Source organism: Miscanthus floridulus, chromosome 19 (genome assembly GCF_019320115.1).
Source record: "Miscanthus floridulus cultivar M001 chromosome 19, ASM1932011v1, whole genome shotgun sequence".
Lineage (NCBI taxonomy): Eukaryota > Viridiplantae > Streptophyta > Magnoliopsida > Poales > Poaceae > Miscanthus > Miscanthus floridulus.
In genome coordinates, this window is record NC_089598.1 from 23,535,432 (window position 1) to 23,561,232 (window position 25,801).

Here is a 25,801-nt window from a genome sequence, read left to right on the forward strand (position 1 = left end):
GCCCGGGACCTACAAACTAGCCAACGAGAAGGGTGAAGTCTTCACCAATGCTTGGAACATAGAACAGCTACGTCGCTTTTATCCCTAAATTTCCAAGCATTGTATATATCGTTTCTCGAAATACAATTAAAAAGCGTTCTTTAGTTGGTCTAACTTTTCGAGAAACCCCCCGAGCCCATCGTAGGCCTCGGCAATACAGTAACACGGCAAGGGAAAATCGGTTCTGCCTCGGTAGAACCAAGCCTCCCTCGGGGGCTAGATAGGAGACCCCCCCTAGGCGTCCCCTAGGTCCCATGCACCATTCTTCAGTTGTTTTTCGCAAAAAACTCCTACGCCAAGTCCCTAGCAGGCCCTGACGAATCAGTTGTAAAAACCCCTCGGACCAAGGTGTGTTTCCTAAGCAAGAGGCCGGTAGAGTCGCGAGACGGCCTACGCCTCTGGGCTACGACACTCCCTCACTACCTCTCGCTCAAGGGATGGCTTAGGCCCTAAGGGGGTGTTTTGCAAACGAAATCCGATCAGGAGCGACAGAGGGCAGAGGCTCGGAAACATAAGAAAAACAACTAAGAAACACAAGTACTTCAAAAGTAAGGGCCTCAACGGCCACAAGCGTTACGATACAAAAAATAACCCATATTCTATTTTTACATAGCCCCTGGGGCCCAGATCAAGGCTCAGGGCCTTCAGCACCGGCAGATGGTAGGGGAGGAACCACCTCCTCTTCGAAGAGCGTCGCTAGCGCCGTGCCAGGGCCTTCCGCCGCCTCCATCAGCTTCGCGACCGCCGTGTCGGCCTCCTCCTCATCATCAGGCAGAACATAGCCATCACTGATGGCCGGGAGGTCGACGCCAAGGTAGTGAGAGGAGATGACGGCCAGCGCCCGCTTGACACCCGTGTGCAGTGCCCCTCGGAGCCGCTCGCGCATCTGGCTGCTCAGCGCAATCAAGCGGCTCCCAAGGGAGCTGCCTGACTAAACCCCCTCGACCTCCAAGGCCTCGCAGGCGGAAAGGGCAGCACACTTCAGCGCCTCGTGCTCCCCGATCTTGGTCTCGAGCACCGTCTGCACCGCGCTGGAAGCCTCGGCGGCCTGAATGATCTCCGCCTCTGACTCTGCACCGCGGAAAATGAAATGAAGTCGAGCGAGAGAAAGGACAACCTAAGTTAGGGATGGAAGCCCATGGAACTCACCCTTGGCCTTCTGCTCCCAGCGACGGGTCTCGGCTTGACAGGCCTCGGCCTTCTCCTTCAACCGTTGGGCCTCGAACCTAGAGGCCTCGGCCGCCCTAGAAGCTTCACTTCCCAGCTCTGCGTCATATAAGGAAGTCAGGGAGCAAACATAAGGAAAAGGAAACAAAACAAGGGGACTGGAACTCACCCTCGACCGTCCCCTTCAAAACCACAGCCTCGATTTGCGAGGCCTCAACCGCAGCAAGGGCCTCGTTCAGAGCGCCTTTGGTCAGCCGGTGCGCACTCTCCTCTGCCCCTAGCTGCCCGGCGAGGGCCTTGCCCAAGGCCATCGCTTCTTCGGCCCGGGACCTGAAGGCATCCCGATCGCTGACCGTGCGGGTAAGCTCCTCCTCCAGCTCCTTGACCTGCACCGCCAAGGGGGTGAGCTGCGTCTGGGCTATGGCCGCCTCGACCTTCGCGTCGGCACAGCGAAGGCGGAGGTCCTCCACCTCCGCGCTTCGCGCCGATAGAAGCTCGTTAGCGTCGGCAAGAAGGCCCCTCTGCCGCTAAAGCTGGTCCTAGACGCCCCTCTCCCACCGGAGAAAGACCGACTTCCCAAGCGACCGGGTCTCGAGCTCCTAGGGAAGCAGAACGAGGGTCATTGGTCGCAACAAAACTAGGAAAGGAAACGTCGCGCGAGAAAGGAAAACACGAACCTGGGCGACTCCAGGCAGTTCGTCGGCCACCACGGATAGCGCCGTCCGTAGCGACCGCTCCGCCAGCTGGCGGTACTGCTCGAAGGTGTTCCAGCACCCGCCCTTGGCCACGTCCTCAAGGGCGAACAAAGGCTCCCCCTCAGGGTCGTCCCGGCTCCGCCACAGTACCCGCGGGTGATCCCACCCGTGAGGCTCGGGTTGGACCCGCACGAGGGCCGAGCTTCCCTCGTCCAAGAGCGGCGCCGGCTGCTCCACGGCATCGGTCTCCTCGGCGTCGACCACCTCCCGCGCCCGGGAAGTATCGTCGGAGGAGATCGGATAGACCTCCGCCTCCCGGGCGCTCTCTCGCAACAACGGCGGGCCCTGAACCAAGGGCACCACCGAGGCCTCCGCCGCCTGCATCTCCGCCTCCTGCACAGACGGCCTCGCCACCATCACGACGGCCTTGGTGACCTAGGGGGCTCCGGCCTCTGCAATTACGGCCTCGGCGGTCTCGGGGGCTCTGGCCTCCGCCATCGTGGCCTCGGCAGATGCAGAGACACCAACCACGGCCACCGCGGTCTCGGCGGTCGTGGGCGCCATAGCCTCCGTCGCCTCAGCCTCGGAGACCCTAGGAGCCTCGGCAACAAAGGGCACGCCGGCCCCATCCGACTCGTGAGCCTCGCCCCCACGAGGCAGAAGCGCTCCCTCCCTCGTCTGTGTAGGGGTCGCCTCGGCAGCCCCTCCTTGGGCGGCTGGCCCCTTTGGGTCGACCCTCGCCGACGCCACGCCGCGTTGGATAGCGGCTTGTGCCTCTGCCACCCAGTGGGCGGAGGAGCCGGGGCTCGCCTTAAGCGCCTTAAGGGGCGCCAAGGGGAGGTCATCCGCAGGCCGCTTCCGACTAAGGAAAATTAACCTACAGGGTCAGCGCAAAACCAAAAAAGCAACTGGAAGGCACCATGACCCTGCCAAGAATACACTTGCCTTGAACGGGGCGGCCCCCGCTGAAAGGTCCTTGTTTGGTTTTGGTAATTGAGTGACAACTTAGGTGGACTAATTGTGTTTATGTGAGATACACAGGTGATTAGTCCACAGGTACATGTGTGTGAGCAACATATGCCATGGAGGTGAAAATGGCTTGGAGATGTTGCAAAGCTCACACATGTGATGATGAAGGAGCTTATTGCATATGTGACATGACATTGAGTCATGTGATCAAGATGGAGAAGATCAAGACATGACTTGGCTTGATGGACCGGTTGCAAGCGTGAAGGGCAAGTCGAAGGCTTTGGAGTGATGGACCGCGTGGCGGTGAAGCTTGAGCAAGACTTGGCGCCGATGGACGATGGCAACGGTGAAGAGCAAGTAGAGTCAAGATCGATGAACCAATATGATCATGTGATGATATGAAGTGGATCATATCATTGTTGATCGTGTTGGTGCATGTGTTGCATCAACATTGAAGGAGATGGAATGGAATGCGCAAGGCAAAGGTATAACCTAGGGCATTTCATTTCACCGGTCATAGGTGTGTAGAGAAGTTTATGACCGGGTTTAGGATAGATGGCCGTACTATCAAGAGGGGCAAACTTGTTTGCATATCGGTCATCTAGTGCCACTCGAGTGATCTAACTTTGCATTGTCGCTAGGATCGAGTGGCGTGGCAAGTTGAGTGGTTAACATCCTTTGGGAAATGATTGTGAAAATGCTAACACACATACACATGGTGGTGTACACTTGGTGGTGTTGGCACATTTACAAAGGAGGTGGTGTTTGCAGGGGTGAGATGGGTTTTGGGTCCCTCTCTCCCTCCCGCCGAGCTTGTGAGGCGGGATTCGGCGCTTTCGAGAAAATGGAATGCCTATTTTCTATTATGCCGGATGCAAACTCTTGGTGGTTAGCACATTGGACCAAGGGTGAAGATGTTAGAGGAGAAAGGGATTCGGTCTCACTGTTTAACAGTGACCGGACGCTGAGTCCGAAACGACCGGACGCTGGAAGGCTGCGTCCGGTCAGGCTGACGTACGGTGACGCAGAAGCTGGAGTGTGACCGGACGCTGGCTGCGTCCGATCGCGTTCGACCGGACGCGTCCGGTCATGCTCGGGAGCTTACTGGAAACGACCGGACGCTGGGGGTTCAGCGTCCGGTCAGTTGAAGTGCTGCGTCCGGTCGGCAGATGACCGTTGGGATCGGAAGATGACCGTTGAACGCAGGGGACACGTGGCGAGTATCGCGTGACCGGACGCTGAGGTCCAGCGTCCGGTCGATCGGACCGGAGCGTCCGGTCGGCCCGATCGTTGCCCAGTGAAGGGGTAACGGCTAGTTTAGCCCTTGGGGCTATAAATAGAAGTGGCCTTCGGCCATGGCTGGAGCTGAGCACCTCAAGGGACTTAGTGTCCATGCTTGTGAGTGCTTGGGAGCCCTCCATCACACATATACTTGATAGTGATCATTCGATTGTGTGAGTGAGCGATTCTAGTGCGATTGCATCGTGAGGTTGCATCGAGTGGCACTAGGTGATCGAGTTGCAAGCCGGTGGTGCTTGTTACTCTTGGAGGTTGCCACCTCCTAGACGGCTTGGTGGTGGTCTCCGTCGAAGCGCGCAAGAAGCTTGTGCGGCGCTCCGGAGAAGTGCTTGTGAGGGGTATTGTGCTCGCCCCGCGGGAGCCGCGAAGAGCAACTCTAGTAAAGCGTGTCATTGAGCTACCCTCACTCAAGGGGTTGGTTGTGCGGCACCCTATTGAGGGTTTGGCGAGTGATGCCAATCAGCGCGTGAACCACCAAGTGAGCGGTCGACACAACGGGGACTAGCGTGTTGGCAAACACGTGAACCTCGGGAGAAAAATCATCGTGTCAACCTTGTTCTTCCCGTTGGTTTGCATCCCCATTACACAAGCTTGCATTTACTTTCATATATATTAAGCTTGTGTAGTTGCTCTTGTAATTAGATAGCTTGTGTAGCTTGCTAATTACCTTCTAGCTTGTGTAGCATAGAAGTAGCTCCTTTGCGTGGCTAATTTGGTTTTAGTAACCTTGTTAGTCACATTGCTTAGTTTGTGTAGCTAAGTAATTGCGCTCTCTAATTAGGTATTGGTTGCCTTGTTATTGAGCATTGCTAGTGAGAATCGTTAGCTTTGTGCTTTTGCTTACTAGCATGTGTAGGAGCTCCCTTGTTGCTTAAAGTACTAGTGACATAGGTTTGTGTGACCTTGCTCCTAGAATTGGTTAGGAGAGCTCTAGCTAGCCCGGCACCTTAGTTGCATAATTAGTATCTTTGCAAGGTGCTAGTGAACATATATAGAGGGGTGTAGTCTTGGCTAGACCGATTGTTTTTATTCCGCACTTATATCGGTTAGCCAACGCGATTAATTTTAGAAAAGACTATTCACCCCCCCTCTAGTCCGCCATCTCGACCCTTCACCCGCTTCGCCACGGCAAACCTCATCCGCAGCGGCAGAGGCAGCGGCAGAGGCATCGCCTCCGTATCCATCGACGCCGGTCGGTCTTTAGCTAACCCCGGCGCCCCTTTGGTCCTCTACAGGGGCGGTCGCGTTGCCTCCACCGCCACCTGCTCCACCATGGCCGTCGAGCCTACCAGGCTGACGGCGCGTTTGCCTAACGCCCGCGCCTCGGGCGTGTCGGCCTCGACCCCGGAGCGGACAACCGCCGGCCCCGGGTCCGCTTCTCCTCCCCTTCCCGGGGGTGCCGGGCTGCTTGCCGACACCCTGGGCGCCACCTCCACGACGTCAGGAAGGTGGTCCAGGGGACCTCGCCCTCCCTCGCCCTTGTCGTTCCTGTCTGAGGCCTCCGTCGACAACGACGTCGACGGGGATTCCTCCAGCGGGAGACCGTCCTTCCGTTGTTGACGGCGACGCTTATCTAGCTCCTCGCGCGCGAGGATGTGCTTCGTGCGCTTCGCCGCCTTGGCGTCCTTTCGCCTCTTCTGCGCATCAGCGTGAGCACGGTTGACCGCCCACCGCCCTACGTCCTCGGGAACGGGTGGTGGAGAGGAGCGCACGTCCCTCATCCCCTGAAGGAACAACAAACGCGCATGAGGGAACAAGGGGTAAGGGGAGACTGAGGAGATTTAGAGGCTACAGCGGCACACGACTTACCAGTGAAAGGAACCCCCGCGACGGCCGCATTGCGATAGGGGTCAAGTTGCTGCCCCTCAGCTTCGCCTCCACCGTCTCCCCCACCCGACGAAGAATTTCCTCGTCAAAAAGGGCGGAGGAGGACATCCGGGTGCCCTCAATGGGCTCACCCGGCTTCATCTCGAACAGCCGCTGCCGCCGAGCCATCAGCGGCAGCACCCTCCGGTGGTGGAAGGCGGCCACGACCACAGTCACGGTGAGGCCATGGCCCCGCAGCCTCGCCAGCCCCTCCAGGAGCGGCTCCAGCTTGGGCTGGTCGACCTTCGGGACACCCCACTTCCATTTCTCCGAGCAACTCCCCACAATCCGCCCGGTGTAGGGGGGAAGCCCTCCGTCGTCGTTGCAGAGGTAAAACCAACTCGTGTACCACCGGCGGTTGGAGGACGCGAGTTGGGCCGGGATGTAGAGGTGCAGGCGGTCCTAACGCACTTGGAGAGTGCAGCCTCCGGCCCACGCCGCCTTCCTCTTACCCGACGTGCCCATCGTCTTGGTAGTGTGCCCCGCCCGGAACAGATGGAGCCACAACTCCCAATGGGGAGCGATCCCTAAATACCCCTCGCAGACGGCAACAAAGATAGCCGCCTGAGCGATGGAGTTGGGGTTAAAATTGTGGAGCTCCACGCCGTAGTAGTGCGGGAGCGCCCGCATGAACCGGTCCACCGGGACGCCGAGGCCGCGCTCGTGGAAGGAGACGAAGCTTACGACGTAGCCGTCGCGAGGCCTCGGCTCTGGCTCGCCGTACGGAGCAATCCACTCCGGCCTAGTGGGGTCTGTCACCGGGCGGAGGAGACCACCGTCGACAAGCGACTGGAGCATCTCCTCGGTGACGTCCGACGGATCCCAAGGGTCCACCTCGACAACGACGATGTCGCCGGCCATGGGTGCGATGGAGAAATCAGGTGCGGCGGTGAGTTTCTTCTCTCCCTCCCATGCTCTCGTTTTTTTCTCGCTTTCTCCCTAGGCTCGCTCTTCTCTCCTCTTCTTCCCAGCACCCACTGCTCTAGCGACGGCTCGACGAAGGCGGCGCTAATGCAGGCAAGGTAAGACGAGGAGGGGCGAGACTCCCTAGGTATTTATGCAGGGAGGAGGCGAAACGAACGGGCGATGAAATCGGGGAAGTTCCCCCCCCCCCCGATCCGGTGCTGTTAACCACGAGCCGATTTCGCCGGCCCACGCGCCCACGTCTCTCGCATTAAATGCGAGGACAATTACGTCCCATCCACCACGCCACGCTCGGCCACTACGGCAGCAGGTGTCGTTTCGACTCCCCATGAAACTGCCTCAAAAGGCATGCCGCCCGTACCGAGCCAATAGGGAAGATATTCCCTGCGGCCTATTCCTTTCATATGAAGGAACCAGGCTCTGAACCTATTATGATCCAGGGGTTCGAAGGCTAGGCCCCAAAGGGTTTCGACAGCCGCCCCAGGATAACAGAGTTAGGGACGACCGTAGGTGAGCCCACACGGGGCCGAGGCCCAAGCAAGCAAAATGCTTGGGACGCCCAAAGTTGTGTCCGAGACCGGAGGAAAGTCTCCGAATGGGATCCCACCGTAGGGAGGCACCAAGCCATCGAGGCCTAGCGAACGGCCTCGGCACCCACTAGAGACATCCTCTGGTACTCTTGGAGTGTGTCTCTGGACCGCTAGCCGTCCCCTAGCGAACGGGGTATGGGCCTCCACTCGGACTACCCGATAACAGCTCACCGGAAGTGCCACCGCTCGTGCCCATCGAGGGTAGCGAGGCACATTCCACCCCTCCTTCCGAGCGAAAAGGAAGCGCGAGGGTCACACAAAAAGTCAGGGGAACCCCCGACGGCCTTCTCGTTTTATGCAGAGGCTAGGGGGCTCTTCCTGCAACCTTGCCGAGACCCAGCGACCCCAGCTCGCACTCAAAGGGGCTCGGCAAAACAAACCCTCCTTCCAAGCGAAAAGGAAGCGTGAGGGTCGTACAAAAAGTTAAGGGAGTTCCTGACGGCCCTCTCACCCTATGCAGAGGCTAGGGGGCTCTTCCTGCAAATACACCGAGACCCCACAACTCAGGCCCGCGCCCAAAAGGGGCCTCGGCAAACAAACCCTCACGCGCAAGGGGCGTATAAAAAGTCAGGGGAACTCCCGACGGCCCTCTCGCTCTACGCAGAGGCTAGGGGCTCTTCCTGCAACCTTGCCGAGACTAGAATGGGCTCGGCAAACAAACCCTCCGTCCGAACGAAAAGGATATGTGAGGGGCGGATGAAAAAGTCAGGGGACCCCCGACCGTCCTCTTGCTCCAGGCGGAGGCTCGGGGGCTCCTCTTGCACCCAAAGACCAAGACAAACGGTTCAAAGCCATGCTAGAGGTTTCATTACAAAACACGATAAAGGGCACCGAGCCCGTTACGGTTCAGGGGTTTGAAGGCTAGGCCTCCAAGAGGTTTCGACAGCCGCCCCAGGGCAACAGAGTTAGGGACGACTTCGGGGCGAGCCTACGAATGGCCCAGGCCCGAGCGAACAGTCGCTCGGGGCGTCCTAAGTCGTGTCCGAGACCGGCAGGGAAGTATCCGAATGGGATCCCACCGTAGGGAGGCATCGAGCCACCGAGGCCCAGCGAATGGCCTCGGCACCCACTAGAGAAACCCTCTGGTACTTTTGGAGTGCGTCTCTGGACCGCTAGTCGTCCCCTAGCGAACGGGGCTCGGGCCTCCACTCGGACTACCCGATAACAGCTCACCGGAAGTGTCCACGCTCGCGCCCATCGAGGGTAGCCTGGCACATTCCACCCCTCCTTCCGAGCGAAAGGAAGCGTGAGGGTCATACCCAAAGTCAGGGGGGCCCCTGACGAACCTCTCGCTTCGTGCGGAGGCTAGAGGGCTTTTTCCTGCAGCCTCGCCGAGACCCCCGCAACCCGAACTTGCGCTTATAGGCTCGGCAAATGCAGTAAGAACTACTCGCTCAAACGCGAAAATGGAGAAAGCCCCTGGAGGAGTAACTTCACTCCTCCAGGGGCTCGGGGGCTACACCCGGCGGGTGCGCTCGCACGCACCCACCGGAACCTCAAAAAAAAAACCCCAATACCTACGGAGCAAGTATAAACCCAGCCTTGGCAAACCCTCAGGGAGAGTGCACGCACTCCCCCCGAGGCTCGGGGGCTACTGTCGGGTACCTTAGAACGGGGTACCCCAAGCAAACCTCAAATGGGTCGCTAAAATCCCATCTAAAAAATAAATAAATAAAGCTAGAAGGTAAGCCGTGGGCCCCTCACCCGCCACGACCGAGCCCACTGGGTCCTCCTCCTCCTCGCCTTGAGCCTCGAGCAGGAGGTCTCGGCATCCTGACACTAACTCCGCCTCGCGCGAGGCTCTCCAGGGAAGGCCTCGGCAGGGAACGCCGTCTTCGCCTCGCCCGAGGCTCTCCAGGGAAGGCCTCGGCAGGGGGTGCATTCTCCGTATCGCACGAGGCGTCTCGCGCGAGGCCTCGGCAAGGAGCCCGATCTCCGTCTCGCGCGAGACCTCAGTCTCCGTGTCGCTCGAGGCCGGGTCGCCCGCAGCCCGTCACCCCCCGCCTCGACCGACCCTCCAGACAACGCGTCATGTCTCATTAATGCTTCAACCACTCCCGCAATCTCAGCCGGACGACGGCTCAACGCCATAGAATGGCCGACGCGACCCGAGGTCGCATCAGCGCCATACCGGCCGGGACAGGGCACGGCGGGGATTACCGACCACTGTGTCCTAACACTGTGTCCACGATCGGTGCCATACCGGCTGGGACAGGGTACGGCGGGGATTCTCGGCCACTGTGTCCTAACGCTGTGCCCACGATCAGCCGCCCGCTCGAGGCCTCGGCACTGTACACCAAGGTCTCGGCGATCTTGGGGTTCGCGCCTGCCGAGACCCCTCCACCGCGGTGCAGCCTCGGCACCGACCAAGCCTCGGCCTCGCACATAGTCCGTCCACAGTGGCTTGCATGTGCACCACCGCACCCACTCCGAGGCAGTCCCGGGGTTCCCACGACGCACAGAATCTGATGGGATGACCACGCCGCTCCAGTGCTCCAAGGACGGACCACTCCGACGACCACGCCGCCACAGGAACAGGCTACAGGGCCCGGACACGCCGCCTCTGTTCACACGACGCCGTATAGTTAGCTCATGTACCGTCCTAGTCCTCCCTTCAGGCTATAAAAGGAGAGGACTTGGGCCGTTTTAGGGGGACGAAGGAGAACACCTTGTAACACACACACACACGCACATCCCTGCCGCCTGAGAGCAACGTCTCAAGCGGCCCGCACGACACCCTGCCGAGACCTGGGACCAGCTCCCTCTCTTCTTTAGCTTGTAACCCCCTACTACGAGCACTTCGGTGCAAGGAATACAAGATCGACCTCTCAGACTGGACGTAGGGCCTCGATTGCCTGAACCAGTATAAACCTTGTGTCTCTTTGCATCACCATCCGGAATCGGGAGCACGCAGAACAAATTCACTGGTTGGTTGAGGACCCCCGGTCCGAAACACCGACATGAAGAATGGAGATACTTTCGGAGTTCCGGTCTTTGCTTTGGCTGGTAATTGCTATTGCAAGGTAATTTACTACTTTCACTCTTTCGCGATTTTAATATGCGCTATTATCTATATTTATTAAAAAACAGTAAAATGTATCCGCGTATCGGGTTTCTTAGAAAATTGTCGTATCCGCGTATCAGTATCCTTCCGATACCGATACGCGTATCCGTATCCGTGCAACTTAGGTTGTAATGCTCATGAATGCTCTATCGCAAGTAAGGGTCTGTTTAGTTCCCAAAAATTTTTGTGCAGTACTCACATCGAATCTTGCGGCACATGCATGGAGTACTAAATGTAGAAAAAAAAAACTAATTGCACAGTTGGGTGAGAAATCGCGAGACGAAACTTTCGAACCTAATTAGTCCATAATTAGACACTAATTGCCAAATACAAACGAAAGTTCTACAGTAGCCAAAACCAAAAAAATTTTGCATCTAAACACGCCTTAAGCTGCTGAATACCCCCTGCAAAAGGGAACCTGAAAAAGTTTGATGTCAGGTTCAAAAAAAAAAAAAGTTTGATGTCCAGATTACAACTAGTCGATTTCAGAAACCAAGCTGTCATAAAAGGTGCAAAGCTCAACCGTGATGTCCCGAGTTCAGAAACCAAGCTGCCATTTATAGTTCAAAATATCAGCGAAGGAAAGATTTAATATCATTTTTTGGAATTTTTTGAACAAAACCTAATGTCTGAAATGGAATGAAGCTGATACCTGCAACAGGGAGAGTGTTGGAGTTGTTCCAAATTCACTCCAAGATATAGGCCAGGCTTCTGACGGAGCGAAGCGGAGGCCCGTCGCCGGAGGCTTGGGCCGGAGCGTAGCGGAGTCTGAAGCTGGCCCATCAGGTCTCGCCCCTATGCTCGGGGGGTGCGGGGGGCGGAGCCCCCCGCGGTACGGTACGGTATATACACCCTTGCTAGGGTTTTGTGGAGACTTGATTCTCTTGTAAGCCGCCATAGGCGTGTAACCCAAAACTCTTGAGATAGTGAGATTGTTGCTGGCTGGTGCCCGTGGTTTTTCCCCTTCACATCGGAGGGGTTTTCCACGTTAAATCGTGTGTCTCCTCTGTGGCTTGATTCTTTACTTCTTATTCCTATACGTCGTTCATAACAGAGAGTTCCTTAAACACCTCCTTCCCATACCTGTCAAGTACTAACAAGCAATGGTGACCCTACAGATTTTGACATAATTTTACATTAAGGTGACCAATATGTAGAAGTTTATTTAAATATACAAGACAAATTTAATTGTAGACCATTTGCCGGAACCAATACAAATAATACTACTACATGCTTATATATTGGTTTTTGAGGTCCCTTGAAGTCTTATGATGGACAGTGTCACCATATGTCATGATCCCTGACTACACATTCCTGAAGAATTCTCTACATGTACAATCCACATACTCTTATATCACTAAATTGTCATTGTGATCTCTGCTGAATGCCATTGAAGATGAATATAGGTTGAACCAACAATGTCCCGATGAGAGGTTGATAAGAAAGAAGTTTAATAAACTAAATACCACTAAACAAAGAGTCATTTCACGTAGATAATAACTGTAACGGAAAAAAAAACATTGGAAATAGACTTGATGAGAGGAATTTAGTGACACTCCACAGAGAAAACTGGAAACTAAGGAGGTGTTTGGTTTCCCGGACTAAATTTTAGTCCATGTCACGACGTTCAGATGCTATTTAGGACAACTAAATATGAGTTAATTATAAAACTAATTACACAGATGGAGAATAATTTACTAGACGAATTTATTAAGCCTAATTAATCCGCCATTAGCACACATTTACTGTAGCACCACATTGTCAAATCATGGACTAATTAGGCTTTAAAAATTCGTCTCGTAAATTAGCCATAATCTATGCAATTAGTTATTTTTTCGTCTATATTTAATACTTCATGCATATGTCCAAATATCCGATGGGACATGGACTAAAATTTTCCTGTAGGAACCAAACACCTCCTAAAACTCTGCCCCCAAATGGATTGCAAACTATTCATAATATTCAACAGATCCTCATCAATATGAAAGATTCAGCTATTCGTTTCATCTATCATTGGTAAAAGAGGACAATAAGACACCTAGTAAGAAAGGTCCGAAGTGAACTGACAAAAAGATGTGCTGAGTATTATGATGTGTAGTATTCTGATCTTAACATGCCCTATGGGCTATGGCAGAGTTAACCGGTACCTGTTTGTTCGACTGGGTCAGCGAGAGAGCAAGTATCCTCTGTGACGATGCTTCCCGTCAGTCAAAGCACACTATGACATTAGCTCCAGCTCTGTAGTAACCAGGACGAGGATCTATCGCATCTCATCTGCTTCTCCGTGACCCATTCCAATCGAAAATCATACTCGCCATCCCTGTGGAACAATGGAGGCACAGCACCATTCAGATGATTCAGACTTGTAGCTCAAACAGCAGATGCACTTGAAGGCCAGAAAAGATAAGGAATAGTAACTCACAATTTTCATACCTTTAGCTTGCTTTACCGTTGGCAATTGAGGTGAAACTTCAATTTTCAGAGCATTTCCTCAAGGCTAGAATCTACTACTTCCTGACAAGAGCTGCAACTTCCTGAGCCACTGGCATTTGTAGATCCAGTACTGGGAATAGATAACAAGAGACAGTTTATAAAACAAAGTCGACATTTTATTAATTTATTGCGTTGAACAAATATTACACTGATCAATTCCTGCTACGAAGATTGGTCAAACAACAAATAAATGGCAAGGAAGCAACAATGAATTAGGTTGCTTCATAACATTACATGAATCAGCTAAGCCGCTACTTACAATGCAATGAAATAGTCCCTGTGGTACTACAATCCTACATCAAGAAACAGCTACTAGCAGCGATCTAATAACTAAACAATGTCATGTGTCCAGGGTGACTTGAAGTTCTTGAACCACGGGTGCTCAAGCGCTTCCGCCGCGGTGAGCCTCTTCTCAGGGCAGAAGGCCAGCAGGCCCGTCAGCACATCACGCCCAATCTCCGACAGATCTGCCAAACATTCTGGATCAAGCTTTCCGGCTGCAGAGGTCATCCGATCTCGAAGCTCGGACATCTCGTCAAACATCTCCTCATGTGTCTCTGCGTGGAACAGAGTCTCACCGCTTAGAAGCTCCGCCATAACGCACCCGAGGCCCCACATGTCGACAGCCGGACCGTAGTACCAATTGCCGTCGAGCAGCTCCGGCGCGTTGTACTGCAGCGTCCCGACGGGGGAGGCCTCATGCGCCTTCCCGGCGGGCTTCTGTCGCGTCGCCGATCCAAAGTCACACACTTTGAGCTCGCCGAAAGGGCAGACGAGGATGTTCTCTGGCTTCATGTCCCGATGGATGAAGCCCACACCATGGATCTTCTTGGCAGCGCTGAGGAGCTGCTGCATCATCACGCGGACCACGTCCTCGGACAAGGGCCTCCACATGGAGTCGCGGAGGCTTACCCCGCCGTGGACCAGCTCCAACACAAGGTGGACGTCCCCAGTGCTAGGGTCGGCGGCGACATCCTGGATACCGATGATGGAGGGGTGACCGCGGCACACGTGGAGGCAACCGGCCTCCATGGCGAGCGCGCGGCGATCGGGGTGGCCGATCCATTTGAGCGCCACCTTCTTGCCGGTGCGGCGGTCGCGCCCCCTGCGCACGACGCCTTCGGCACCCTCGCCGAGCACCTCGAACAGCTCGAACTCGTCGATGCTCCGGGGACCGCTGTGCCGCGGTCGCTTGTTCGCGTCAGCAGCGCGTGCTTCTTGGTCCGGTACCGGGCGCTTGCGAGCCGTCGGCACCGCCGCAGACATGATCTCAACTCGAGATTGGGAGACAAGGCAGTGGGAATCTGGGATCGAAAGTCGAGCGGAGAGCAGAGAGAAAGCGAATTGCGAATCGAGATGGAACGAAGCGATTGGCAGAAGGGGAGGGAAGGGGATCCGACAGCTGCGATGGTGGTGGCCGGTGGCGTCGCTCTAACGCCTACGAGTTACGACTCCGACTCGAATTCAATTTTTGGTTTCAAGTAGGATAAGGGCCTCGCGTTTTCGGCTTTTCGCGGGCGCGCGAAAATTGCTTGACTGCCGCGAAAATGGCCTGACTGCTCTGGGTTTATGACGGCGAGGCTTTGCTGACCTCACCAACGTTACTTTCTGACATCAGCACAGACTTTCTTAAACAAAAATTCTTTCAAGAAATATTATCTGTTCTTGTTTGCATAATATAAAAATCGCTATGATGGAACAAAATAGAAATTTACATTAGCATGCACCAAAAAACATCAATAATAGCCATAGAAAAAAAAATAACTAACACAAAAAAGGAATCTTTGTGTGGCGAAGAAAAATATATAACAGTCGGGAATTAAAATTAAATTAAATTTACATGAACAAGAAAACGCTATTTCGATGAATAAAAAAATGCGAGTAAAATTAATTAGGTGATGGAACAAAAGAAGATGAAGGTTCATGGGCAAAATTGGCATCACAAAGAAAAGCCAATGAACAAGAACTAAATTGCCGCGGAGTTATATATTTGAAAATATAAAATTCTAAGAATAAAACAAAGAAAAATCCCTCAAAAATAAAACTATTTGACATCGGCAGAACCATCATATGTTGACATCATCATCAGATCACTATGCTCATAAGTGGGTCGACCAATCTCAAATGTTCCATGCAGCAAAAGAGGAATAAGATTTTGCGCAACGAGATCTCGCGACTCCAAGTCTGATGTGACTTTTTTTATTTAAATTAGTTTTCACATACATAATTGGATTAATAATAAAACAACTGCAGAAGTATACTACTCTCACCAATTGAAATGAAAAGATTTGAAGTTCAACATTTCTATTGATAGAATCTCCAATTAGCGAATTTTCTTTTCCTCGTATGTTTAAATAATCAGAGTTTTTTTCCATCTGAGCTGGGGTGGACTTATATGAAAATCGCCCGAGCTTAATAAGATCTACAACTTTGTAGCTTACAACTTTTATGTTTGAAGCTATATTAGTACCAAAATAATCAGTGAAGTGTTTAGACATACAACTTTTACCGATGCAATGTTTACATCTATAGCTTTTCTTCATATGGATATGAACAATGTATGGATCATTTCGGTACCAAGACGACATCAAACAGAAGTGTTGTGAGCTACAAAGTTGTAGATCCCATCGACTAATGCCATAATCATATAAATTTAATCTTTCAAACGACAACATATAAAATGAGATTTACTACATAGGGGGTGAATAAATAGCCATCGAGGTATCCACTTGTAGCATAGAATATCTTAAAAGTATAACATTTTCATATGACCACCAATAAATTTATGTAAAAATGTAGTACTCAATAAATTAATAACTTTGTAGCTCACATCGTTTTTTTGAAGACATCTTAGTGTTGAAATAATCATTACAATGTTTAGGTTTACAAATACGTATGCGAACATGCTATGTAATAAGATAACTTCAAATAAAAAGTCATGAGATTAAATCTTTTAGATTTCATCGAGCTCTACAAGTTTATATAAATTTTATCTCCATCCAAGCTAATATGGAAAATGTATAATTTTTTAAGAAACATTACAAAGAACAAAAAAGTAAATTCAACCAATTCAAATGGTATAAAGGAAAATTCTACCAATTCAATTAGCGATATGAGTATTTTTTATAAAAATGTTATCCAGCCATTTATTTTTGCAAAAGGTGAATTAAAAATAGAAAAATAGGGAAAATCCTAATATGATCTAAATGAGTGAATTTTTGGGCTTTGCCATGGGTGTCCTTGTTTTGCCTTGTCTAGGAGACGGGCAGAAGCTTTGCTGCATATTGTAACTGGTAGTAGTAGAGATGTTTCGGGCATTGAAGTGTATATTGCTTTGGGTTTCTTGGAACCTTTCGGTGGCATTATGAGATTGTTTGTATTCCTTATAATTACTGCAAATAGCTTTAAGTATATAATTGGTTTGACTTTCAAAACCTAATGTCAAAAGTCAAAGTGACACAATCGAAGGTAAAGACTGACTGAACTCAATATTCTTTTCACACCACCATGTCACATCATGTACATGAGTGCTCTATTTTGAGAGGCAAACCGCCATGTTCTCCAATGATCATTTTACCCTTGTATGTGATCAATCGGCTACACCCATGGAGTGAGGTAAGGTCTTCTGGCTACATGTGACATCCGGCCCAGTTTAGAATTTAGCCCATAGTGGCACATATATAAGTTAATGAGATATTATGAAGAGTTTAGTCCCACCTTAGTTGTTAAATGTGGGATAGACCAACATATAAGGCTTCTAGAGTCTATCCTACCATCCCTGGGTTAATCCTTTTACGCGAAGCGAGGACGAAAGTGTAAGTGGGATGGCGGTAGGTGTGGTTCGCTCAACATGCAGAGTGGATCTAAACCGTTTGGACTCTGGGGCGTTACAAATGGTATCAGAGCTGACCTTCGCGGTCACGGGCGCGTGCGGGTCAAGATGTGCGGACATGGGGTTCATTGCGCGGGTCAGGTGTGCGGACATGGGGTTCATTGCGCGTGTAGGCCCTGCGGGGTGCACGGCATGGCACATGTGTCGGCACTGGACGTACGGTTGCGTGTGCTAAGAGGGAACATTCGTGGTCATCGTTTGCCCGGTTGTGGGTGTGTTGGGCCGACGAGGACGTCGATTCCTTTGAGGGGGGGTGTATGTGACATCCGGCCCAGTTTAGAATTTGGCCCATAGTGGCCCATATGCAAGTTAATGAGATATTGTGGAGAGTTTAGTCCCACCTTGATTGTTAAAGGTGGGATAGACCAACATATAAGGCTTCTAGAGTCCATCCCACCATCCACGGGTTAATCCTTTTACGCGAAGCGAGGACGAAAGCGTAAGTGGGATGGTGGTAGGTGTGGTTCGCTCAACATGCAGAGTGGATCTAAGCTGTTTGGACTCTAGGGCGTTACACTACACTACGATGATGATGAGGTGGATGATGATGAACACATTGGGGTCATGATCTTCCTAGATTACAATGTCTGAGTTAGAGACAGAGTGTGGATGATCCTTGATTTCTCCCTTTCTTAATGGTAGAGAGACGAGAGAGGAGGAAACATAGTGAAGAAAAGAGTGAAATGGAAAGTGGTTAATGGTAGAGAGACGAGAGAGGAGGAAGCATAGTGAAGAAAGAGTGAAATGGAAAGTGGAAGGATAATGTTGTGTTGCTGCTTGTCGATCTAACATGTGAAGTACTAGGGGTGTGGGGCGTGGACACCTCACTACATGCAGGAGCTGAATCACTGTAGTGTTGTTAGATGGTCCAACCACCTAATTTGACTTGGTCGATTGATTAGTCAACATAGTGTTAGGTGTGGCAGTACAATAAGGATGAGAGGCTACGACGACTGATTTGACAGCAAGGTCTTTACTAGGATTTGGTTGGACGGCTATGAGCTTCTATGCCTCTCATGTAAGTGAATTTGGTGATTAATGATAACATTGATTTTTGTGACTAACATTTTTGTTTTGGAGAAATAGGTTAATGTTAGGTTGCAAAGCATGAACATGAAGAAATGTCCTCAAGCATGGATGAAGAAGCAAGTTGAGGAACACCCAAGCATGAACATAAAGAAATGTTCTCAAGCATTGATGAAGAAGCAAGTTGAGGAACACGGGGCGTGAGGAAGGAGCACGCACATCGACAACAACCCAGACAAGTATGTCTCCCCAATTTCTGTAGTCCTCCTCGGCTAGGTCCACCCGTCAAATGTGCAGCAATCAATTAGTTGCGTTAGATGGAAAATAGAAAAAAAAACATCCAATGGAGGAGATTAGAGGTGGATAGGATAGATTAGGCACTACAAGAGGTTAGGTCTTCTATGACTAACTGATTGTGATAATTACAACCTTTTTCTTGTCATTGTATCCCTTCTGTGACTATATGGCTGTGGTCATAGAAGGTGGGTCATAATCCCCCTTCTGTCACTAACAGACCAAATTGTCATTAATCTTAGTGACAATTGTACGTTTGTCACCAGGTTATGACGACGGTATTTGTCACTATAGTTGTCATAATACATTAGGCGGGATGATGACAAGTGTACTATCCAAGGATCTGACGTGGCAGATGATGTGGTGCGTGACGTGGCCCATGTATCATGGGCTGCTTTCCTCACTAGTTAATTGGGCTAAAACTAGTTTGGCCCACACGTTGTAGCTGGCCTTTTTGACCCAATTTCTTATGAATCTTTTTAGCCCATTCTTTTTTTTCTCTAGAGGCCGAGCATTCATATTATCAACCAAGCCCATTTAAATATTCATCACAAATAATAAATCACATCACCAATTACATAATAATCACAATTTTTAACGTGCGACCATAATATTTCCTCCAAACACAATGCTTCATACAACATTAGGTGCTCCAAATGTGTCATGATCCTGGTTCTTCCGGGAACATTACAACCCATATAAATATATCAACCAGCTCAAATACACATGAGCAAACCCATATACATACATCAGCCAACCCATATAGTTCTGTGATCTTATATTAACATCTCCATACCAGGTATCTTGTACTAAATTTCTTCACGTACCAGCATGCCTCCTCTTGAACTCAATGGTCTGTTACATGAAACACCAGATAATTAGAGATAGAATCTCATAGGCACGTCACTATTTTCAGCTAGCAACTTGACTAGTTTAACCACTCTGTGTATATCATCATATTGCAGTATTAGTTTTGAAGTTTATGTTGCCAACACAAGACTACATTCAGGAACTGCATGTCAAAAAAATTGAAAAAATAAATTAGCAGCAAGCTACTAAACGCAGCAGAAAAAGAATAATATGGGCTATGGGCGCGGTACTAACAGCAAGCTATTTAAAGCAGCACAAAAATGAAAAAAAAAGTAACTAGCAATCAATCAATTAATAGGTACAAATATTTCTCAAAGCAGTAAAACAAATCAATAGTAAATAAGCAGCACACTAATTAGTCAGCTAACAGGAGCTTCTATTTACACATGGGCAAAATAAGCCAAGCTTAAAAAATAAAGCATACTACTGTTGCTGCTATGCCGAGCTGAACTCTACTGAACTGAACTGCTAGCAGTAGCTACTGAAAGTACTTCACAGAACTGAACTGAACTAAACTGCTGCTATGCCGAACTGAAAGCTATATAGCTACTGCTACTGCTGCTGCTATGCCAAACTTTCGTCATGAGCTATTGTCACAAAGATTGGGAAGGGCACACGGTGACGGTTGTTTATGACTAAAACACATCTTGGTCACAAACGCTTGTCATCTTCTCAAAAATTATCATAAACGCATCGTTTCTATGACTAAAAAGTGCTTTGTCATATGAAAATTGTCATAGAAGGCATAATCTCTTGTAGTGAGGGCGAGCTATATTTTTCAAGTAATCCATTCCTTTGTAGCGTAGATATAGATATATACTATGTATAGACATTTAAAAAAAAACATAAGAACGTGCCCCTAATCCAACAAAAAAATCCATTACACAAAAGAGGAAGCTGTCACAAGTTACAAGAACAGGTACACGGCAATGGCAGAGCCAGCCATACGGTTCTGTATTACTAGTACATAGCTCGTGCCTCGTGCAAGAAAATTCTGCACCAAACTCATGCTAGAAACAACACCTGCTCTAGCTCCCCCTCAAGCTAGGCAGCTCATGAACCTGCACAACACAACGCCACCCCCTTCACCCTGCAAGCGCCGACGCTGGAAAGTTCATGCATGGGCGTCAAACGTTCGATCTTCTCGGCGGCTTGGGCGAATCGCTCGCTCTTGAGCTGAACACTGATCTTGGGTACTGAGAATCGACCATCTCCTGTAAATTTCCCATCGAATACTCGTCTCAGTTATGCTTAGAATTGAAGTTCGTTATTAGTCGTGTTGGAAAAAAAATTTGAAACGGAAGTGTTGGAAAAAGGTTTGGTTGTTATGGACGGAGGATGCTTACGGTGGCGTGCGACAGTGAGACATTGCTGTGGAACGGCGAGTTGTGCATGCCCATGCCGCCGCCGCCCCTGATGGCGCCGCAGTACTGTATGTTGTCCTCGCCGAGCGCGCGCAGCCGGTTGAGCTCTGGGAGCACGACGGCGCCGAGGTCCGGCCGGTCCTTGCGGCGCAGCTCGCAGCAGCGGAGCGCCATCTCGGCGAGGCACTGCGCCTCCTCCAGGGGCCAGTCCGGCACGGCGGGGTCGAGCATGTCCAGCAGCGCGCCGCGCTCTATGGCGCGGCCGACGTGGTGCGACAGCCCCATGGGCTGCTTCGCCGTGATGATCTGCAGCAGCATGACGCCGAAGGAGTAGATGTCGGACTTGACGCCGAGCATCCCCGTCTGCTGGTACTCCGGGTCGATGTAGCAGAAGGTGCCCGCGGTGGACGTCATCCGGTACTGCGTCACGGTGTCGGCGACGGACGGCGGCACGAGCCGCGCCAGCCCGACGTCGCTGATCTTGCTCACGTAGTTGCGGTCCAGCAGGATGTTCCCCGGCTTGAGGTCCCGGTGCACCAGCGGTTCCGGCTTGGTCTGGTGCAGGAACAGCAGGCCCGTGGCGATCTCGGCGCAGATGCGGAACCGGTGCTGCCAGGGGATGACGGGCCCGGCGGCGCCGGAGGAGCGGCGGAACAGGCAGTCGTCGAGGCTGCCGCTGGCCATGTACTCGTACACGAGGCAGCCGTACTCCGGGCACGCGCCCAGGAGGAGCACCATGTTGGGGTGGCGGATGCAGCTGAGCACCTCCACCTCCTGCTGGAACTGCGACCGGCCCTGCGCCGCGTCGGGGCGGAGCACCTTGATGGCCACCTGCGTGTGGTCCAGGAAGCCCTTGTACACGGGGCCGTACCCGCCCTCGCCCACCTTGCGCGCGTCGTTGAAGTTGTCGGTGGCGTGCTCGATCTCCTCGATGGCGTAGCGGCGGTACCGGACCTCGTGCGACATGCCGCTGCTGCCGCGGTTCTTGCGCTCCTCGGCCTCCTTGAGCAGCTTCTTCTCCGCGCTGATCCGCTTCTGCACCTCCATCTCCGCGATCCGCTGCGACGCCTCCGCCGCCTCCATGGCCGCCTTCGCCTTGGCCTTCTCCCGCTCGATCATCGCCATCGCCGAATCCTCTGTTATCCGCGAGTCCTGCGTCTTCTGCTCCTCCTCCATCTTCCACCGCTGCAGCTCCATGGCCTTCTGTTTGGCCGTCAGCGCCTCCTTGCAGGCCGTGCTGTACATGTCCATGGTCTGCTTCAGCTCCAGGCGTAGCCTCTTCATCTCCGCCTCCACGTCGTCCTGCTGTTATTAGCATAGGAGTGCATGCATCGTTTCTCTCATCAAGAATTCAAGATGGTGACAATGGACATCAGAGTTGGGCTAATAAATAAAACAAAACAAAAGAAATCAAGTCACCATGCCGAGGGAGCAGAAGGAAGAGCTGCTGCTCTGCGAGAAGGTGGTGTGGTCCATGCCGCCGCCGAAGGAGTCGCCGCCCCACTTGCTGGGCGTGCGCGACATCTCGAAGCTGTGGTCGTAGCTGTCCACGGAGCCGTTGGACATCCGCGGCGGGATCGCTGAGTGGTGCTCGACGCTCCGGCGCCCGGTGCTGCTGACGAACGAGATGTCCGCCGAGTCCGGCATGGACATGTGGCTGAGGTCGGCGTACGACTTGCGCGTGTTGGCGGGGCCCCCGCGCGCGAACGGCGAGCGGAAGTTGTCGACCCGCGGCGTCTCGCCGTGGTCAGAGTGGCCCCTCGACGACGAGGACCACCGCTGCGACTGCGGCGGCGGCTCGGGCTTGGGCGTCGCGGCGGCGCCCTGCGCCGACTGGATCTGCGACCGGAGCGGCGACACCCGCGGCGCGGCGCGGATGGAGTTGCGCTGCGACGACACCTTCCCCTTGTTGACGATGTACACCGTGCAGAAGTCCGGCGCGCCCTTGGAGATGGTGGTCGGGATGTCCGCCTTGAACCGGACGAAGCCGCCCCTCGCCGTGGCGCCGAGGACGAGCTTCTCCACGGCCGCCTGCGCCGAGAACTCGATGATGGACTTGGCCACGTCGTGCTCGTCCAGCACCACGTCCTTGCAGTGGATCTGCAGCAAGGCAGCGTACATGTCAGAACCTCTCTCCATCAGTGCACGACGACACGCATGCGTGCTCGGATGCTCCGATCGTCACGCACGTCTTTGCGGGTGCAGAAGCATCGGAACGGGAGGAAGAGGTCCTTCATGTGCGGGTCCGTCGGCTGCTTGAACCCGGCGGCGTCCTCCACGCCGCCGGAGGTGCCCTTGGTGTTGACGTGGACGAGGACGATGGTCTGCCCCTTCTGGACCAGCGAGTCGATGGCCCACTTGAGCGCGTTCTGGCTGTTCTTGTCCTTGTCGATGCACACGGCCACCAGCGGGTAGCCAAGGTCCGTCCCCGCGTCCCTGCCTCCGTCATGGTACGACCGCCCCATCGTCAGTCGTCGCTGTCGACGGCGGCGTATGGTGTGACCCTCCTAGCTTCCGCCGGATTAATCGTTCGGCTCACGAGCCACAACACGACGACCGACGAGGATCTCAGTGTTGTGCCATGGCCAGATCGATCGATCAACGGACGGGAGGACGACGGGGGCACGCCGAGGGGCCTGGAGGGCACGTCGTCGGTCTTCTTCGCAGCTTCCTGCTCGAAGGGTTGACCCCCGTTATATTAAGCACACCATTTTGGGGATGTGGTGGCCGTCTGGGCCGTACGTGCCGGCCGAAAATAGAGGTGTTCACCGGGGCTTCAACCCTCGTTCAACGGGTGGCCACTGGACAACGGATTCCTGCCCTTTTGGAACACGTGTTATATTACTCGAGTTTTTTTTGTTTACCTTTTTATTTTTTGGGAAACAAAGACCCATCGTCACAAAACCACCGTGCTTGCATTGCTCACGAGTGCACAGGATTTCAACTTGTACCTCCTCCATTCCAAACTAGTATAGGTTATTTCAGCTTTTCCAAAGTCAAACTCAACTTCTTTAACTTTGCATAGTTTATAGATAGAAAAACATATCAAAATCTATAACAACAAATTAGTTTCACTAAATTTTTTCATAAAATATATCTTGAAAGTGTGTTCACTTAAACATGTAGATGCTAATATATATTTTTTATAAAAAGCTTTGTCAACGTTAATAAAGTTTCACATAGGATAAAGACAAAGTGAGCTATAATTTTGAAAAAAAGAGAGGATTAGTATGACATCATGAATCTATAGGAAACACGTTTCATGCCGTCTAAAGCTAAAATTATTTTCCTATAGATTATGTAAGATGGTGAGATTTATTTCACTTATCAAGCCATTACCTCTTTTACTCTCTTACTTCCAAATTATAAGACATTTTGGCTTTTCTAGATACATTTCTATAAAGCTAAGTCAACCGTAATGCGCTTAATTCATTAAAAAACTTGTTAGGTGACTCTATTTTCAAATATTGCATTTGAAGTATACAGGTGCGTTTGGTTGGGTGTCTAGCTCTCTATCCAGGCTTCAGGAACGCGTTCTAGCTTTTATTTGGTTGCCTCTTTTGGGCCCAAATGCCAGACCCAACTAGTGCACCGACCATCCCTTGGTCAGCTACCGGGAAACGCTCGGCCCCTTCATTTTCAAGGAGCCTGGCTTAGCTTGTACAGGCGACAGGACTGATTCCGCTCACATCCGTGCTATTTCACCGCGGCTCGCCTGCCTCTTCATTGCCTTTGTCGCCGACATGTCATAGCCCCAGGGTTCGCACTCTGCCTCCACCCTATCGACCACTGCCCAGGAGTCGTTCTCTGCTTCCATCCCGCCGGTCGCCATCCACGTGATCCACGGTCCGCTTCCACCTCGCCGGGCGCCGGCTGTTGGTGGATCCGCGCTCCATCCCCACACCGTGCGACCATCGCCAGAGGCCGTGCCAGTGGTGAGTATCCGCCTCATGCTCGCTCCAAGAGCTCCGCCGCTGGGCTCGCGCCTCCACCCGTCTATAGAGTCATCAACGCAGACTAGATTCAGTCTATAGAGCCGATGGAAGAAAAAGAACACGAGCTCAAGAACAAAGTGAGGCCGTGAGGGAGAGGTGATTTTGGCTAGCCTGTTCGTTTGCTCGTAAACGATCGTAAATTTCCAACCGGGAACGGTGTTTTTCTCTCACACCAAACCAGCCAGCAGTAAATAATCCACGATATGATACGGCCTCCCGAACAGGCTGATTAAAAAGAGGTGATCCTATCTAAGCTAGCTAGACAACCAAACATGATCTAGATAAGACAGACTTTACTAGTACAAGCAAACCAAACACATGCCTCTTGTTTACTGGAACCAGGGTTAGGCTGGCTAGGCCTAGTTGGGTAGCTAGTCTAGTCTAGATCTAAGGTTGTTTAGTTCGTGAAATTTAGGAATCTAGCTACTGTAGCACTTTCATTTTTATTTGGCAATTAGTGTTCAATTATGGACTAATTAGGCTCAAAACGTTCGTCTCGCGATTTTCCAACCAAACTGTGCAATTAGTTTTTTTTCGTCTATATTTAATGCTCCAGGCACGTATCGCAAGATTCGATGTGATGGCTACTGTAGCACTTTTTGGGAAACTTTTTAGGAACTAAACGCAGCCTAAAACGTGAACCAAACACAACCTATGTCGTGTACTGTCGCTAAACCAAGTTAGCTTCACTGGCCATAATAAATAGATAAACGTTTCTTGTGTCTTGGTTGATTTAGGGCCTCTTTGGCACGACTTATGCCGACTTCGGCTTCATCTATTTTGCGCAAATCGAGGCACTGTAGCGTGAAGCCGTTTTGTAAGCCGGGGTTAAAATGAACTAGAAGCCGAGAAAAGCTAGTTTTTCTGGCTTCACCGGCTTTGGCATCACCGGTGAAGCCGTTTTGGATGAGCCGTGCTAAAGGGGCTTTAATTTACAACAACAATGTATTCGGTATTCATTTGGTTCCCCCTCAAAAATATCATGTGAACGCGTTAGAATGAAGCCTCAGGTTTATGCATGGAATCAAAGTATGCCTAAAGTTAAGCATGCATATTCTTTACCGATACAGTCTCAATATTTTTACATATATATTAGGTTCCTGTCCTCGGGTATATCTGACCTTTGCTCAATTGTATAATTAGATTTATTCAAGTAACAGATTACAATATTGCAGCAGTATATTTTCTTTCCTCAAGTCTCTTTCATAGTATTAACTACTAGGGTTATTTTGATCGAAGCCATTACAATTTTCA

General features: G+C 51.5%; 2 protein-coding genes across 2 annotated transcripts; both read right to left on the reverse strand.

Annotated features, from left to right (window-relative positions):
- Window positions 1-13,436: 13,436 nt before the first annotated feature.
- Window positions 13,437-14,372, reverse strand: LOC136526776 (putative cyclin-dependent kinase F-2). The gene has a single exon (XM_066519366.1). The coding sequence runs from the start codon at window positions 14,370-14,372 to the stop codon at window positions 13,437-13,439; it is 936 nt and encodes a 311-aa protein (XP_066375463.1).
- Window positions 14,373-20,051: 5,679 nt separating this feature from the next.
- LOC136526771 (U-box domain-containing protein 35-like) lies at window positions 20,052-23,211 on the reverse strand. Its single transcript, XM_066519364.1, has 4 exons — window positions 22,742-23,211; window positions 21,972-22,652; window positions 20,535-21,857; window positions 20,052-20,402 (listed from the first exon to the last, which is right to left on the reverse strand). The coding sequence occupies exons 1-4, from the start codon at window positions 23,015-23,017 to the stop codon at window positions 20,316-20,318; spliced, it is 2,367 nt and encodes a 788-aa protein (XP_066375461.1). The 5' UTR covers window positions 23,018-23,211; the 3' UTR covers window positions 20,052-20,315.
- Between the last annotated feature and the right edge of the window lie 2,590 nt (window positions 23,212-25,801).

Excerpts from the sequence above, each read along its gene's own strand:
- LOC136526776 (XM_066519366.1), bottom strand. The coding sequence starts at position 14,372 with ATGTCTGCGGCGGTGCCGACGGCTCGCAAGCGCCCGGTACCGGACCAA.
- LOC136526771 (XM_066519364.1), bottom strand. The coding sequence starts at position 23,017 with ATGGGGCGGTCGTACCATGACGGAGGCAGGGACGCGGGGACGGACCTT. Across the intron at positions 21,858-21,971 it reads CCTTCTGCTCCCTCGGCATG|CAGGACGACGTGGAGGCGGA; the intron begins GTGACTTGATTT and ends TGCTAATAACAG. Across the intron at positions 20,403-20,534 it reads TCTCACTGTCGCACGCCACC|GAGATGGTCGATTCTCAGTA; the intron begins GTAAGCATCCTC and ends GGAAATTTACAG.